Here is a 17,727-nt window from a genome sequence, read left to right as displayed (position 1 = left end):
GTTGTGAGGGGCTGTGCGGGGCGGGGCGAGGCGGAAAATGGTCCCTGCGGAGAGAAGTCTGGGTAGATGGGGTGGAAAGAGGGAGGAGAAAGCCCTGAAGGGGGGGGATCTCCCTCATGCCAAGGGGCTGTCCAGGCCCCCTTGGTGCGGGGTGACCCCCGCAGCCCTTCCCGGGGAGCGGGAGGATGGGCCGGAGCAGAGGGAGCTCTGCAGGCCGGGCAGAAATGTGTCTGGTGCTGCTGAGAGGGGGGCTGGCAGCTTATCTTGCTGAAATAAAATCACCTGCTCTCGCCGATCGTGCTCGGCACGGTATAAAATGTGTGTTGACCAGGATGTTTCTGCCGCTGGGGTGGGAAGTTCTTGCAGCAGCAGCTCCCGAGGTGCTTGGTGAGGGTACCAGCCAGTCTAGGCTTGACCAGACTTCATTCCCTTGTTGCTCTTCAAAACCTGCAGTGAAGTGGTTGGGTAGCTCGTCGGTATCCCATTGAGGAGGAAGAGTTGTTGGAAAACTCTTAAGGAAGTGGTGTGACATGGTTTCCCCCTCCACAGGTTAAAGGTTTTAATGGAAGAGCCCAGTTTCCTCTCTGCTGTGGGAAGGGCCACGGGGAACATCTGGAACACTGAAGCTTTAGCTTTACTCTGTAGCTGGCATTAGAATTCCCTGTTGGGAATTTCACACTCAGCTGAGAAAGTGGTCACGGCTGAATTCCTTGCTGTGTGCAGTTCCTCAGCCTCACCAGTGACTTCCTTCTGGCTTTGTGTTGCTCCTGAGTAGCAGAATAACTTGGTAAACTGTTAAATCCTACAGATGCTCTTTGGAATCAGTGTTGGGATATTAACAAAGCTGCTGGAAACTGGGAAGAGATTAATTTTATTTTCCAGAGAGGCATATTTATACCAGCCTGTTTTAAGTAGCTGGCTAAAATGCTGCTTCCAGTTCCTTGACAAGAGCCAATATAGAACACTTCTTCATTTGTCATGACAGCAAGAGTGAAATTAGTGCATCAGGCTTCTTTCTGTCAATACAAACAGCTGAGCTCTCAGGATTGTCTGTGTTCCACATCCTCCTTTGCATGAAGAGCTTTGGGTTGGGTTTTTTTTTCCCCCCCTGCTCTTGGGAGTGGGGGAAAAAACTTGTCAAGGGATTTGTCATGTTACAGATGTGTGGTCACATCTAGTTCACCCTGCAAAGTGGAGATGTTTGGAGTTGTGTGGAAAACCTTGATGTCGTTGTTTCTGTTAACTGGGACTAGTTAACTGTATGGAGTGTTTTAGATTTCCAGGATGTATTTTACACTGCTGAGAAGGTAGTTTGTGGGTGGCAGGTTAACAGGCTCCACTTTGTAATGTTTACAGGATCCTGGCAGAGACAGTGTGTTGAGCTGCCCATTAAGTTTCTCTGCTCTCAGTGTGGGGCTTGTGAGCCACATACTTTGAATGCTTTATGAGTAAAACGACCCTCTGTTTAAATACAAACTGTTTTCTGGAGAAACTGAGCATCTGAATCCTTTTTTATTCATGAATTCTCCAGCAGCTCTCATGTAATACATCCAGCTTAGCCTGGGACATTAACTCTGCAGTTCTACTGAGGAGGAGGGATGAAATACAGTTTTCCCATCTCACACTTCAGATATTCTGTCCTGTTGTTTGACTCCTGAGCTGCCTGTGAGATCAGGGGGTGGTTTTCCCATGTGCCATGTTTCCTAGCAATCACCTTGGCCATCATTTTCCAGGAAAGGTGTTTCTTTTGTGTTTCTTCATGGCTGAACATGGGTAAGAAGTGTGGGGATTTCATGCTTTGATTTAGGAACAGAATGCAGCTGGGTTGTAAAGCTGCTACTGCATTTGTATCATGGCCCAAGTTGTTCTCACTGCTCAAAAGCTCTGATTACACTTTTACATACTGATTTTATTTCTTTTTTGCTTTGCCCATTGCACAGGGCAGCTTCTCTGAGCAGCAGAGGTTGTGTCTATTTTGTGTCAAATGCAGAGCTACAGTGAACGTTCAAAAAATTGTTTTAGAGTTCCAGGGTTGGTGCAGCCTCCTGCAATCATAGTTTAAAAACAAAATAGCAAAATACTGCACAATACTACATCAAAGTATGAGAAACTGGTTTAAAGTAGCTAGCAGGAGACCCAGCCTCTGGTCTGTCATTTGTTTTCACCAGACAACATCACAAAACTTGCCCACTTTTTCACTTTGTATTTTAAGGATTGCACAGTGTGACTTCAAATGTGAGGAGAAAAAGTCCTCTCATGGCAAGAGGGGTGTGGATTGTTTTGGCCACTGAGCCATCTTTGTTAAAATTAACTCCTTCTGTGTTGCTGTCCTGAAGCAAAACTTCTCAGTGTTTTGCTTTGGTGTTGACCTGCTGCCCAGCACCAGCCACTTGCACTGGCTGTGGTACCTCCTGGATGCCCAGAACTGCTCCTTTTTGCACTAAAAGTGATTTTTTTAACAGGTGGTAGTTGTCAGCATGGGCTCAGCTGGGTGGTGACCAAGAGTTGATCAAACATCTAAGCTAAAGTGCAGCTCTGTGCTGCAGAAGTGCCACTGGGGCTTTAGTCAGCTAGTAGGACATTTGTCTTCTGAGGACTTTGCCCTCGTTTAAGTGGTGTAATTATGTCATGGTTAATTGACAGGTTATTTTGATCCAACCATGTCAGATTCTTTCTCTTTAGGACAGTGCTTTTAATGGTGCATTCAAATGGATAATCAGGTAGCAAACCCAGAGATGCAAGCAGGAGGTTCCTCCTGCAGAGCAGTGTCAGGTACTTGTGTGTTCTTACAGGCCAAATTTGCTTGGCTATGTAGCTGAACTTGAAATACCAAGTTCACTGGGACACTGAAGACTTGCTTGGAAAGAAACCTCTTTTATCAGTGCCTTCCCAGTTTATATGGGGGAAAAAAAAAAAGGGTGTTCCTCAAGTATTGCATTTCTTTTTTGGCAGATGTTCAGGGTGGGGTTTTTTAGCAATTAAACAGAAGTTTGTTTCAAAATCAAATATGAGTGTAAAAAGAGAGGTGGATTTTTTTTTTTTTATAGCTATGTGTCCCTGAATCATGAGTTCTCTGCAATGCCTAGTTAAAAAATGAATTATGTTTATGAGCTTTGTTGTGTTTTATAGGCTCAGCTGTATAAAAATATCATGTACTTTTGCTAGTACAAAGATGGGAAGTGCATAGCTGGGTGATTTTTATATTAAACATTAAAGTATATTAAAGTACTTCTTATATTAAACACATTATCAACAGTAACATTATGAATTAGTTGTATCAACACAACTTTTTATATTAAAAATTCATCTGAAGGTCAAAGTTCATAAAGCTGGCCCCCTTCTACAGGGAAAGAAAATACTTCCCAACTTTTTCACAGGTAGTTTGACAAACTGTGCTGAACTGGTATTTTGTGTAGGAGGAAGGAAATACACAGTTCAAGCAATATTCTTAAATAAAGAAAATATTTAAAACCTGCAAGAGCTGGAGTGGATGTGATCACTGGGGGGTGCAGGTTTTAGAGCAAACTCACCCTTTATTGGAGGGGGTTGTCAGATGTTCTTTGGTGAGCATCTTCTTCATAGCCACAGATGCTGGTGCCTGGATCCTGCTGATTCACTGGTACAGATGATGTGCTGTGTCCACCTAAGCATAACTGCAGTTCACTTTTACAGCAGGACAGTCCAGCCAGGCTGTTTCCTCTTGTCATGAATTCAATGCTACAAAAACTACTTTGATTTTTGTTTAGTGGTATTACAATGTTTACTGCTCTGGTTTCTATGAAATAACTTGAATTTCTGCTTCAAGTAAATACGCTGAAATCAATGTTCTTGGTTTTGCTCCTGTTCAGGCCTTTGCACAGTTTGATGCTGAAGGAGATGGCACTGTGGATGTGGAGAATATGCTGGAGGCTCTCAAGAATTGTAGTGGAGCTAATCTTCAAGGGGAGCTTAGCCATGTCATCAGGCAGCTGCAAGCTTGTTCACTCGTTCCAGGTATGAGAACAGGGTGGCAAAACAAATGGTTTCCCATTTGTCCTGCCCTGTAAAAGGGGAGCTGCTTCAATATACTGCTTTCATAATGTTGTTTGTCCTCATCTTCTGAAAACCATCCTCCAAGTCATCCTTGCTTGTCTAGTATGAAAAAAGTGAAGTTGCTGTGAATGTAAAATATCCCATAATGACATCCAGCTAACTCATTTTAATAAATAACCAGTATTTTCTTCTTTGGGTGGCTGGGGAGCTGCTTATCCTTGTTTGGTTTAGCTCACAGACAGAAAACAGCTCCTTGTAAAGTTCTGGGGAGTGTCTAACTAATACTGTGCTTGGTAACTGGGGGAATAAATCCTCCACTGGGTCTGTTTCAGTTGATGAGTCACATACTTTATTGTGATTAAGCATTTGAAATCCTGCTCAGACATAACTGACATATTATAGCCTGTAATTTGGCAAGTGTCAGTGTCCAGAATTTGATTTCTGGGTTAAGTATCAGTTACTGACTTTCCTTCCAAGCTTTTGATGATAAGTGGCTAAAGGGGATTTGCCTCAGAGGATCAGACAAGAAGTGTTAGAATTGGCTAATAGACCAGCCAGAGGAGGGTACTTATGGGGTACTATTCCATGGATCTACATGCACTGGGATTCAGAGCCCACTGTTGAGGAGCTGAGGTTTCTCACCAGGTGGGTGGAGGGCACTAGGCACCTCTTTGGGAACAACCCACAGTTCCCAAGTGAGCTGCTTGGCATAGCTGAAGGAGAGTGATGTGGGTACATCAGCTCGTTAGCCAAGCAGCATCTCTTCCACCTTGGTATTAAATGAAGGGTTTGGAACTTTGGGAACAGCAAAATCACAATAAGAACCAAGATTTTGAACCCCTTCAGGAGCTTCAAGTCAATGGCAAAAATGTTTGTCTGCACCTTTCGCAGCTCTGCTGCAGAGGATGCAAACCTGAGCCACTTCATCTGGTGGAAGGTGGTTCCAGTGTTGGCTCCTGTGCCAGAGGGGGGGGAAAAGGATGACTTGGTCAACAGAGTTGTTGCAACAAATAGAGAAATAATGTCTCTTTCTAGGTTTTATTGATATATTTTCTGAATCAAAAGAGCGTCTTGGTCTTCACGCTTCCATGATCCTGAGGTTCTTGCACCGCAACCGGATCTCCAGCTCTGCCATCCCATACCCAGTGCTGGAGTACTTCAACAACATCTGCACCATGAGGTCCTCTGTCCTGAAGGATTCCTTAGATCGACTTCTCCTGAAGGAGAGAGGCATGTAATATTTGGGTTTTTCAGGCTGGTAGTGTAATCACAACTTGAAGAGAGAAGAAACCCCTTCCTTTTCTGTTTCACAGACATGACTTTTTGTGAATTCCATCTGCATGTTCTAGTGGTTTGGTTTTTTTTATTGTTTGAGGCACATACATTGATTTCCTAACTGCCTGGCAACCTGCATATTGGCCCTTCTGTGGAAGTGTTGAAGGGCAGGTTGGATGGGGCTTGGAGCAACCTGGGCTGGTGGGAGGTGTCCCTGCCCACGCAGGGGGGTTGGAACTCGATGACCTTGAAGGTCCCTTCCAACCCAAACCTTTCTATGATGTGGTTCTGCAACAGACTTGGATGTTTTTAATCTTCTGACCTGTTTCAGAAGGATGATTGCTGATTTGTGACCGTCTCTGTTCAGTCAAATATCTCTACTAGTTGCTGGAAACTTAGTTCCCATGTGAAAGGGAATGTTTTCTGAAGCTGAATGTTCAGTACTATCATTTTGGGCTGGAGGAAGTGAAACTGTTATTGTATTTCATCTGGGACTGTCCTGGTTGTCTCCCTAGAGAAGAGGACTCCTTTTTTTCACTGCTTGACTTGATATTTTCAGATCCCTGCACCTTTATTGAAACAGATCGAGTTACTTGGGAGAAACAGTCTGCTTTGTCCCTTCCCTAGAATGGCTGAATTGAGGTTTCCTCCATCATATTTTACTTTTTCCTCTCATCTGTTTGCACTTTGGCATAACAATAATACAGCACTGATGATGCCAGTAATAAAAGGAGGAGATAATGAACTCCAGGCAGAGTAGGTGCTTTCATACTGCCTGTGGTAGATTGAGATGACTGTGATTCCAACTGAAATACAACTTGTCTGTCTTCTTCAGGAGCTGTGTTCTGTGCCAACAAGTTGCTTTCCATGAGATAATGATTATAAAGGCATAATCATTCTAAAAAACAAGCAAAATAGGGATGTTCTGAGTGATTTCTTTTCTTGGCAGAATACCCCAGTGACCTGAATGGCAATCAGGAGTCAGACAAGCTGAAGTCTGTCACAAAGTGCTATACCCACATAGAAACCTCATCCAATTCTGCAGATATTGACAAGATGACCAATGGAGAAACAACATCCTTCTGGCAGTCGGATGGGAGTGCTCGCTCACACTGGATACGGTGAGCCACAGGGGAATGGCCAGCTGAGCTTTGGAGTAGTTAGTTAGTTAGTCCTTAGGCCAGTTACAGCTAGTGGGGTGCAATTGAAAACCATTTAATGAGTGACAGATGAATACAGTTGAAAGCAGAAGTCATGCTCCAAGTTTAAAGGCCCAACTCACCAAGTTAGTGTTCACCTGTAAAACGCTTGTCCCTGGCACAGCCTTGTTTTGTAGCTCAGCTTTCCAAACTGTGGTACAGGTGCAGTGGTTAGTACTCAGATAGAAGCACTTTGCCACTGTCTGAAAAATTACTGCTCCACACAACAGAAATGTGTAGTGGTTTTTAGTAGTAGATCTAAAAATATATATGTAAAAAATAAAATCCTTTTGGTTGTTATTGGTGCTACGTTTTTATTCCTGAGGAATTAATTCTCATCTGGAAAGCTGAACAATAGAAAATTTTTCAGCCTCACTACCAGAGGTGACTGTCTTTTAAGTCATTTACAAGTTTACTAACTTGTCTGCCTGATACAGGGTTGATAATGCCAGTTAAGCATTAGATAATTACAGTGGATTGATGCCACGGAGATAATCCTGAGGGCTGGAGCAGCTCTGCTCTGCAGACAGGCTGGGAGAGTTGGGCTGTTCAGCCTGGAGAAGAGAAGGCTCCAGGGAGACCTTAGAGCAGCTTCCAGTGCCTGAAGGGGCTCCAGGAAAGCTGGGGAGGGACTTGGGACAAGGCCAGGGAGGAAGAGGACAAGGAGGAATGGATTAAAACTGGAAGAGGGGAGATTAGGTGAGACATTGGGAAGAAATTCTTTAGTGTGAGGGTGGTGAGACCCTGGCCCAGGTTACCCAGGGAGGTTGTAGAAGCCCCCTCCCTGGCAGTGTTGAAGGGCAGGTTGGATGGGGCTTGGAGCAACCTGGTCTGCTGGGACGTGTCCCTGACCATGCAGGGAGGGTGGAACTAGATGATCTTTAAGTTCCCAAACCATTCTGTGATTCTATGATTACTTTTGTGAAGGCGGAAACTGAGCGAAAGTTCATCGAGAGTGAAGCGCTTGACTTAACTTCTTGCAAGAACACTTTGCTCTTCTTTTTCAGTTTAAAGATGAAACCAGATATTGTTTTGAGACATCTGTCCATTGCGGTGGCAGCCAATGACCAGAGCTACATGCCACAGCAGGTGACAGTGGCAGTGGGGAGGAATGCCAGCAGTCTTCAGGAGGTCCGAAATGTTCACATTCCAAGCAATATCACTGGCTACGTAACACTGTTGGAAAACGCTAACATTAGTCAGATGTGTGAGTCAATAAAGATCCCCTTGGTATATTATTCTGTTGCTTTTTTTGGAGGTGGAAGGTTGGGTTAATCATAGGATGATGTGTTGAAATGTCAGCCCTTAGAGCAGAAACTTTTGAGCTTGTCCTTGGGTCAGGGAAGCTGTTTAATTAATTAAATTAGTTTAATTTCTACCAGAGTCTTCTCGAACTTGGGCTAAATGTTGAAGAGTTAGAATGGCTAAAGATGCAGTTTTAGCCTCAATTTGAAGGCACTGGGCAATTTGAAACTATCTTTGCTTGCAGAGTGAAAGCATTTGTTGGGTAATAGCAAGAAAATCTGCTTCTGAGCAACTTTTTTTTGTTAGTCAAACTATGAAGTTGGTCAGATGACTTTTGTAAAGCAGGTTTTTCTGGGAAGAATTTTAAAGTGGTGTTATTTTTAAGTCTGGTAAACCTGGGGGTGCTATATTGGAATCAACTGGAGGAAAGCTGCTCCTTCCTGAGATGGTTTCAGCAGCTTCAGAAATGTTGTCCCTTTAGTTGAAATAGATGCTTCTTACTAAGCTGAACTTTCACTGCCACAGAAACAGGCAGCAAGGATGTTTTCCCTCAAAAGTAACTGGGACAAGGTTAGCCATGCAAAATGTTGAAGAGCTTATGGGAAAATTTTTATATTCTCTGTCTCCTCCACCACCACTTCCAAGAGTAGGTATGAAGGTGCTGGTGAAATCATCTATAATTTAGTTCCCACTTTTGAGGGTCCTTTACTACTTTCTTCCTAATTTCTAGCTGTACAATAAATAATGGATCACCATGGAAAGGCTAAATTTTTCAAAATGTAGGGTGTCCAGTGAAGAACCATGTGTGTCCAGTTTCCTCCATATGGTGGGCACTGTTACTTACCTGCTGCTGGTTTTCTAAGAGGTTTATCTGTAATTACTATTTAGAATCTCTGGACTCTTCTAGACCTAATCCAGCAGAAGAAATGAGGGGAGAGGGGAAAAATACATCTCTTTTTTTGTTTCTTTTTTGTTGTTGTTGACAGATGTACAGATAAACATCAAACGTTGCCTTAGTGATGGATGTGACACCAGAATCCATGGGCTGAGGGCTGTTGGTTACCAGAGGGTGAAGAAGGTGGGAGTCTCTGTGTGCGACGCCTCCGCTATCTGGTACTGGTCTCTGCTGACCTCTCTGGTCACAGCTTCCATGGAGACAAATCCAGCATTTGTCCACACCATTTTACAGAATACTCAGTAAGTCCTCAACTTCCACCACCGTGTGTCAGTTATGAATGAATTCATTTGTAAAAACCCTTCCAGCTTTTGTAAACTAATCCACCTTGTTTAGCTGGTTTCCACTCCCTGTGTTCAGATGTTGAAGGATCTTTTTTAGCTACTACACTGGTTATGTTTTCATATTTCTGCTTTTATCCACGTGCATGGAGTGGAACAAGTGTGATTCTCCTACATGTTGTAGATGATCTGGTTGTTAAGCCATGACAGAAGAGTCAAAATTATTGTTTGACTTGTAATAATGTAGAGAAACCTAAAGTTGAGCAATAAAACTAACAATTAATTCTAGATCTTGGCCACTTTCCACTTAGGACAGGAGTTTCCTTTAGCTTCACTTTCAGCAAATTTTTACTTCCCTAGAGCCTTGTCATGGATTGTGTGGGGAAAAGAGTTGGGCCTATGCAGTGTCTCTGAGCAGATGTTTGTGGTGATTGGCCATTTTCTGTGTAATGTTTCCTTGTTTGACTGCCAAACACTTCTGCTGGATGACTTGAAGGATTGGAATCCTGATAAAATCTCTACACACCCACGTCAACATTTATAGAGCTTAGTTAACATGATCCCACCACCTAAGAGCACTGCTGTCATGAGGTTAATGAATGCTGTAGGCTAAAGTCCATCAAGCCTATCCTTAATTTGTGTCATCTGGGAAACCTCTTTAAAGTTAAGATAACTTTATACATGCATATGTCTGAGGAGGGTTCATAGTTCCAAGCTTTGCTAAAACTGGAAGCCTTCATTCTTGCTATAGTTTATATCTTTGTTATAAATAGAAGATGGATCCTAAGGTAACAAAGCCTAAAAAAAATGTTATGAAGGAGAAGTCTTGACTCCAATATCCATGCAGGAATTAAAATCCAGTGTTTGGAACTGTGTTGGAAACTCAGATTTTAGTATTGAATAGAATGACTTTGATGGACCTGCTTAAGACAGCTTAATATTGACAGTATTTTAGGGAATCCAACAAGAATTCTCATCTGAACTAACAACTTTCTCTCTTAGCTTCCATACTTGTTCTGAAAGAATTTAGAATTTCCCTTTACTAACAGGCTCTTGCTCAGTTCTGGAACTAATAAAAATGAAGCAGTACTTGGACCCTAAAATGTTTCTAATGCTGTCAGAGATTTAACTCAAAATGCCTTGGTTAATTTGTCTCATTAAATCTGAGATTATGAAGCTGAGATTCAAGATTATGTAGCAATCACTGAACTTTCCCCACCTCGAGTGCAATACTGGTTCTACCTTTTGAACAAGTTCTCTGTGTAGATAGATTTTTTGCATTCAGAATCTATTTGTAGACACCTAAAAGAAAAAAGCATGAAGATTCAGATATGCAGTTAACTTTAGAAGGCTGGTTTCTCTGGTTCTGTCTGGTTTCTGATGTTATATTCTGTCTTTTTACAAGGAAAGCACTGCAGCACATGCCACCTCTGTCCCTAACCCCAGGCTCTACAGACTTCTCAAGCTTCTTATCTCCAAATGTTTTGGAAGAAGTTGATAGTTTCCTTATAAGAATAACAAGGTGAGATGGTGTTGATGTGTTTTGATGTATTGGGAAGTGGTTTAGGAGTTCAGCCTGGAGAAGAGAAGGCTCCAGGGAGACCTTAGAGCACCTTCCAGTGCCTGAAAGGGCTCCAGGAAAGCTGGCTCTGGACTTGGGACAAGGGCAGGGAGTGAGAGGACAAGGGGAATGGATTAAAACTGGAAGAGGGGAGATTAGGTGAGACATTGGGAAGAAATTCTTCCCTGTGAGGGTGGTGAGACCCTGGCCCAGGTTGCCCAGGGAGGTTGTAGAAGCCCCCTCCCTGGCAGTGTTGAAGGGCAGGTTGGATGGGGCTTGGAGCAACCTGGTCTGGTGGGATGTGTCCCTGCCCATGCAGGGGGTTGGAACTGGATGATCTTGAAGGTCCCTTGCAACCCAAACCAGCCTGTCATTCTGTGAAATATATCTCATTTTTAGTCCCCTGCTCTTTTTTTAATATCTTGAAAAGTCAACAGACATTAAGAAACGGGCACCGTAGATTTTTCCATGTGGGCGTTATTTTAAAACCAAGTCTCTGAGTTTTCTTCTCACACTGTTTTTTTTTTTTCCCCTCCCCAGTTCTTGTACTACTCCAGAGGTTGAACTTACCCTCTTGGCCTTTGCCTTAGCCCGGGGGAGTGTTGCCAAAGTGATAAGTTCCCTTTGTGCAATCACGGATCATCTGGACACCCCGTACAAGGCTTCCTCACTTATCACTTCCATGGCAACAGTCAGACAGAACCTGCTGTATAAATATGGTAAATTAATAATTGCTGGATCCTTTATTATGCACAGTTAAGACAGTTTTCAGCTTTTGGTGGATTTACTTGTTCTGCTGGGGTTTAAAAATACAGAAGGCTTGTAAGGTACTAACTCTTACCAAGAAGATACAACCTGTGAAGCTGAACTGCCCTGGAAGTTGGGGGTTAGATCAACTTTCTGTGATCCAAGAATTGAACCAGGTAGCATCATCTTGAGGGAGGGAACATGGATTTTGTAGGTAGTGGCTCCTATTTCAAGATGGTGACAGTGTTTGGATTGTGTAAAAGTCAAATGATGTCAGATTTTTTTTTTTCTTCCAATAACACACTTTTCCTGTATGTTTAGCCTCCCTTGCTGGTGTCTCTTGCAGACATATGCAAGTGCACAAGTTTGAGATGTGTTTTACATGTGATGTCATTAGCATCTATTTACAATCCTTTATTTTGCCTTTTATAAATCTGAGCATGTCATAAGGGTAGAGCTGTGTGTGGTCTGGTACAAGGGCTGAGATTTCACTGCATTGACTGTTAGATAAAGCTGTATTTTCTCAGGTGTCAACATCTGAGATTTTATCATTAGTGTCTCATGAAGAATTTTTCCCTTTTTTTCCCCTTTAGTATGTTTTGTCAGGACTTCTTGGCTTGTGCCAAAACAGTACATTAATGATACATCAATGATAGTTATGGTAGCAGTATTTACTTTCAAAAGTTTTGCAAGTTGTTTCATTTGTCCTGGAGTAACCACTGCTTTTTTTTGCCAGACAAGAGTGGTATTTCATGCACTGTGAATTCCAAGATGTGCAAAAAGTTGAGCTATTATTTGATGCCATGATTTTCCTTGCCCTTCTGTCCATATCTTAAACTTTAGTTATGTTAGATTACAGTATTTCTTATACTTTGGCTTCTTCCTCTTCTTTTTCTCTGACAATGCTAAAATGCTCGTAGTATTGTTATTTTGTTTTCATTTGTTTTGTGTGTGAAGAATTTAAAGCCTAGAAAATAGGCTTTCTATTTGATGAACTTGATAAAGTGTTAATTTTCTTCCATAGGGAAACCATTACGACTGACTTTGCAAGCGTGTGATGTAAAGGGAAAAGAAGACAAATCAGGGCCTGAAAACCTCCTTTTAGAGCCATGGACTGGGGATGGTAAGAGCCTGGACTTCAAATCCAGAATATTTGACCAGACACAAAGGCTGTTAACAAGGCTTTGGTGCTGTTGCATATATAGATTTGCATTTATATATAGATTTGATACTGCTCGATAGTTTTATCATATGGAAGATCTGTAAAAAAAACCCCAACAAACCCAAACAAAAGCAAAACACAACAACAACCTCACACCACCACCAAAACAACATGTCCATCCTGGTTTTACAACAAGGTGGGTTTCTCAGGAGCCAAGTTTATTGTCATTACAAACCAACCAAAAAAAACCAAACCCATTGGATTTTGTGGGCAATTATTGATCTTCTTTGTGACAGCTCATTGCTGACTTCCATGTAAAAAATTCTAGTAGAGCACATTATGTGGGTGGAAGTCATGAATCACTCACTGCTAGTTTCCCAAATATTGATGGAGAGATAAGGTGGGAATCATTGAAATTTTCACTGACTGCATGTAACTATTAATTCTTGAAAGCCTTGGTAATGCAGTGTTTTTGTTTACTGGGTGCACCCTAAAGGCAGAGGTTGGTGTTTTTTGACCTTGTTTTGAAGTGAAATGCCACCTAATCTTTTTTTTAAAAAATGATGTGCAGTGCTCCTGATAAATAAATGCTCCTGTGAGAGAAAATCAGGCACATTCTAAATGCTTCTTTTACCCTTTTGTTTGCTTGTGGCTGGTGTTGGATTTTATTCTTCAGTTATTTTGTGGATTGTCCTGTGTTGTTTCAGGGCAGTTTAGGGAGCAGTGAGTTGTATCAGTGAACAGAGCCACGAAGCCAAGTTGTATTTGGCAATTACCAATAATCTTTAATGAGGAAACACTCTTGGAAGAGCTGCAAGTGCTGCAGCCCCAAGAGAGAGACAGGCTGGAGGGACCAGTGTGTGCTCTGTGGGAGTGTGAACTGATGTGACACAGTCTTTTAACTTGTCTTTTCTATTTGGAAACATTTCCTAATGAGCATTTCACTAGAAAAACATCATGTTTTTGCTTCCCCCCTTAGTCCACAACCTTATTGTTCTCTTTCAAACCCCTTACACCAGCAGTCCTTCCAACCTCATTCTATTCCCACTGCTGCTTTAGGTTTTCTGACGGAAACTGGGAAAACCAGAGCAAGCATCATTCTTTCTACTGGAACTGAATCTGCATTTCAAGTGACACAAATTAGAATAAAGGTATGTAGTTCCTCTGTTGCTTTTTTCCCTAGTGGTAGAGTTGAATCAGGATATTTTTGTATGAACAGAAATTTGAAATTCATCACCCCTATCACTTACACTAAAGGAAAACCTTAAGGGAACTTAAGGAAAGGTAGGTCTTAAATTATTCCATGTGTTCCAGGCATTTATTTCATATTCCTTTTGTCTGTACCCTGCAATTTAATCAAGCCAGTGTATGTTTTTTCTCTAAAGGGTATGGATTTATTTGGAAGATCTTAGATTTAAAATAGTTTTTTGACTGTGAATGGCAGTTTTAAAGATAAATACCATGTGAGTTCAGATGAAATGTAGAGTCTTACAAATTGTTTTGATAGACATGTATTTTGAGCACCTCGTGTGATTTTTTTAATCTGGTTTAAAAGCAAGATCTTGTGATTAAATGTGATGGCCAAGACAAAACTTCAGTGAGATTTCTGCACCTGAATTAATTTAGGTAAGGCAAAGAAGTAGTTTAATTCCTGGAACAAAGATATGTATTTCAGTGTCAAAAAGGATTAAATATGGATGGACTTTTGGCAAGTCAATTCTAACTGGAGCTGGAGAGACAGCTGAGCTGCTTTGCAGTGTGGTGACACAGGGATGCAGCATTTTGGGGTTGGTTTTGTTTGTTTGTTTGAAATTCAGTTTACAAAATTAGAATGTGCATGAATATGTGGAACTTCCATGTTAGGGTGATAAACGTAGTAAATATTAACCATGTACGTGAGGAGGGTTCAGTTTTTATTACTCTTCTCTGAACCTGTTTCATTTTTCTGGAGGTGACAAGTGCCATTCCAGAGATCCCTCTTGTCAGTTCTTTCCATGATCTTTCTTTTCCTGGGAAAGCAGCACATCTTGCCTTGTCAGCTTTTCAACCCCTTTGCTCTGGATTTGCTTCTTCAGGTGCGTCGAGGTGCCATCGGGGCCCAGTGTGGGCTGGTCTTTGCTTATAATTGTGCTTCAGAGAAGTTCCATGCAGAGGAACACTTCAAGAGATTTGAAAGTTATGACAAGTGGAAGCTGCGGGAATTCAAGCAATTTTTAAAAAGCAGGTACAGGTGGACTTTTCTGGAACAAATGAATGGAAAAAGAAAGTTTCTGTTCGATCTTTTTGCAGTGCCAATTGAAATGCTGAGGGTCACAGAATCACAGCATGTCAGGGGTTGGAAGGGACCTCTGAAGATCATTGAGTCCAACCCCCCTGCCAGAGCAGGACCAAAAAAAACCTAGGGCAGATCACTCAGAAATGCATCCAGGAAGATCTTGAAAGTCTCCAGAGAAGGAGACTCCCAAGCCTCTCTGGGCAGCCTGTCCCAGGGCTATGTCACCCTTACAGTAGGGAAGTTCTTCCTCATGTTGAGGTGGAACTTCCTGTACTCAAATCTGAGTCCATTGTTCCAAATGAGTTAAAAATGCTGCATGATTTAATTGCAGTTTGTTGATTTTATTGAGCTTCAATTGGATGCATTTGAAGAAATATGTATATAACTGTTGTCTTCAGCCTCTTGATTTAAAGACCTCTTTAAAAAGGCATATAACAAACTTTCCACTTGAGGTGCAGATTGCTGATGACAGAAACAATTTATAGCAAGATCATATGTTAATGAGCCTTTATTAAATTACTTTGTGTTGTCTCTGTCTCATCTTTAGAGCCATAGCATCCTAAAAATACTTGGGTGAAATACCAACAGCTCTGCAGCTCTATTTCTTGGTTCCATTCTTTTATATATAGAAGCAGTTGTTCGTGTGATGATTTGGGAGATGATGATCCTATTGGCTGGTTTGAAGTGGAAGAAGAGTGGGATGAAGTTGATGTCAGAATGCAGAAATGCAGAATTGCCCAAGTAAGAAGCCATGAAAATCCATTGGTTCAGTTTCAGGGAGCAGAGACTCATCTCTCTGCTTTGTTTTAATGCCAATTGAAATAAACAACCTTTTTTTTGTCTTTTGTGCAAGGAGAGGTAAAAGTCAATGGGCTTACAGTTAAATGGATGATTTGACTCTTCTTCTCTGAGTTTTTTTAATTGTTTCTCTGTATATATGCACAGATAACTGTAGGGAAATGGTGCTTCAGGATCATGTTTAACACAAAATGATGGGATAAAGCACAGACTACTGGTTTGATTATGAGGAAATATATTTTTAAAAGGCTGACATTGTTGCTTTATTCTAATATCTAGACAGACTTACTTAACTTGCTGCATAACTATAGCATTTATTCTTTCAGAGCCATGTTCTGCAATCCTTAAGGGCCCCTTTCCTTAAGGTACAAGCAGTTTTAGGTTGATTTCCTTGGGGAACATGGGACTTTATTGTTTCAGGAGTTTTTACTGAGTTTTGATTTGTAGTGCTGAAGTAGGAAACATTTCAGGCCCTGCATTTACCTCATTTCTGGAGTCAGTTGTTGCATAGTTCCCCAATCCTTTCTCATTCTGTGGCAATTAGCAGAAGTGGTGGCACAGTTCTAAGTCAACTGGGAATTTTTCTAAAACTGTCCCTGCTTGCTAAGACCTTCTGCTGTTGTCTGTGTGACCCTGAGTGCCTGAGACTTAGGAGTCTGCAGAGTTACTGAGCACATTTGGATGGCAGAACTTGCTGTTCCCTTCAGCTCTGCAGCCTCATTGTTGCAGGTTGCAGAAATGTTTTAAATATTGATCCCCTGCTTGCTTTTCAATGCAGCTGATAATTTTTTAACCTGCAAAAATGCTGTAACTGTAGAGCCAAGGAACAGAGTATGCAGAGTAAATGGATCTAAGTGAATGAATTAACTTTGTAGAGGTCACAGAACCATCACACTGATTTTTTTTTTGGAAGTAAAAAGAGTTCAAGCTCACCCTGAATCTCAGGCTCAGCATTTTAAACTTCTGGGGGTGGTTGCCAGGGAATAAGTCTTGTCCCCTCCACCCCACCTGCAGCAGCCTCCTGCACTTATCTTTTACAAGCCAAATTGGTCCTAACCTTTACCACCCAATCTTGGGCTGTGTTTCTATCCTTCTAGTACTTGATGATCAAGTTCCTGTGCACAAGGCAAGACACAGCAGAGCGACTCGGGGTGCAGGGCCTGAATGTCCTTGGTTACCTCCGGCCTGTGCGAGAGGAGCCCAGCAGCACCATGAACTGCTTGCAGTGCAGGAAAACTGATGAGGATACAGTTTGTGGCACAACTCTCCTCCTGAAGACACTTCATTTCATCCAGCAGCTGGCACAGGACCTGGTATTCTTAGCCCTTGGTTCTTTTTTTAAGCGTTTCTGTACCATGCTGAAAGGAATAAGGCTGTGCTGACAGGAGTTGTGAATGGGGAAAGAGAAGTCTTGCTTCTAGGTGCAAATGACTGTTAAAAACATGCTGTGGAGAAAAAAAGGTTTCTGAAACACAGCATTCTGTGTGTGTTTAGTGAAGTTGACTAGGAATATGCTCACTTTGGGTCCAGAAGAGAGTTAAGAACCATTTTTCAGCACCAGGTTACAATGGTGCCTGCAGTGGGCGTAGCAGGAAGATCCTCTGCTGTCTGTTAGATAATGCAGCTGTTTCTGAAGCAAGCACAGGGAAAGGTCCTGAGGGAGGTGGCTAGAAAAGCTGCTTAGATGAAAACATGTCCTCCTTTTATCTGCAATAATTCTGTAAATATGAGGCATAGGCAGCTAAGAGATACAGCTGGTGTGTGTTGATGTATGTCAGCCTGGTGTACCCACTTCTGAGGGTACATGTCAAACCCATGTTTTGCTCATGTTTGCAGCTTCAGATCTGAGCCATGGACAGTTTCCTTTTGGTCATCATTTACTTTCAATCAAATTAGATGAAGAGGTGGAGCTTGTCAAGTCTTTTGGTGGTAGAAGACAGGGATGGGGGACAAGACATCTTGAAAAAGAAGAGAGATTCCTTGTTAGTAGCTCTGTGAAGGGGAAGACTTCATAATGAACTGTCACATTTAAACACTGGAATATTCATGAAAGAACTTACTCTGGAATTCATGTTAGCTGCAAATTTATAGAAGACTAGGCTGCTTAAAGCCCAGTGCTCAGGGATGTGCTTTTGTTAAATGTGTCCTGTATAAATTTTCCAATCCTGCATTTTCTTTGCCTTTTTAAGGTTCAGCA

General features: G+C 41.9%; 2 protein-coding genes across 2 annotated transcripts in view; one reads left to right on the top strand and one right to left on the bottom strand.

Annotated features, from left to right (window-relative positions):
- LOC104396243 (neuferricin) overlaps positions 1-532 on the bottom strand; it is a 10,115-nt gene extending 9,583 nt beyond the window's left edge. Inside the window, exon 1 of the mRNA XM_010006061.1 lies at positions 283-532. Within this exon, the coding sequence (XP_010004363.1) occupies positions 283-532 (250 nt within the window). The remainder of the gene's footprint in view (positions 1-282) is intronic.
- A 2,475-nt stretch (positions 533-3,007) lies between these two features.
- The window catches only part of ZZEF1 (zinc finger, ZZ-type with EF-hand domain 1), a 54,293-nt gene continuing 39,573 nt past the window's right edge, over positions 3,008-17,727 (top strand). The window contains exons 1-13 of the mRNA XM_010006060.1: positions 3,008-3,013; positions 3,849-3,993; positions 5,068-5,262; positions 6,257-6,428; positions 7,514-7,713; positions 8,738-8,948; positions 10,393-10,509; positions 11,089-11,267; positions 12,320-12,418; positions 13,517-13,608; positions 14,533-14,681; positions 15,362-15,473; positions 16,628-16,845. Coding sequence (XP_010004362.1) covers positions 3,008-3,013; positions 3,849-3,993; positions 5,068-5,262; positions 6,257-6,428; positions 7,514-7,713; positions 8,738-8,948; positions 10,393-10,509; positions 11,089-11,267; positions 12,320-12,418; positions 13,517-13,608; positions 14,533-14,681; positions 15,362-15,473; positions 16,628-16,845 — 1,895 coding nt within the window. The remainder of the gene's footprint in view (positions 3,014-3,848; positions 3,994-5,067; positions 5,263-6,256; positions 6,429-7,513; positions 7,714-8,737; positions 8,949-10,392; positions 10,510-11,088; positions 11,268-12,319; positions 12,419-13,516; positions 13,609-14,532; positions 14,682-15,361; positions 15,474-16,627; positions 16,846-17,727) is intronic.

The sequence above is a fragment of the Chaetura pelagica genome, unplaced genomic scaffold (genome assembly GCF_000747805.2).
Source record: "Chaetura pelagica isolate M959 unplaced genomic scaffold, ChaPel_1.0 scaffold49, whole genome shotgun sequence".
In the NCBI taxonomy this organism is placed as follows: Eukaryota; Metazoa; Chordata; class Aves; order Apodiformes; family Apodidae; genus Chaetura; species Chaetura pelagica.
The sequence above is the reverse complement of the archived record's forward strand: the minus strand, read 5'-3'. Positions and strand labels throughout refer to the sequence as shown.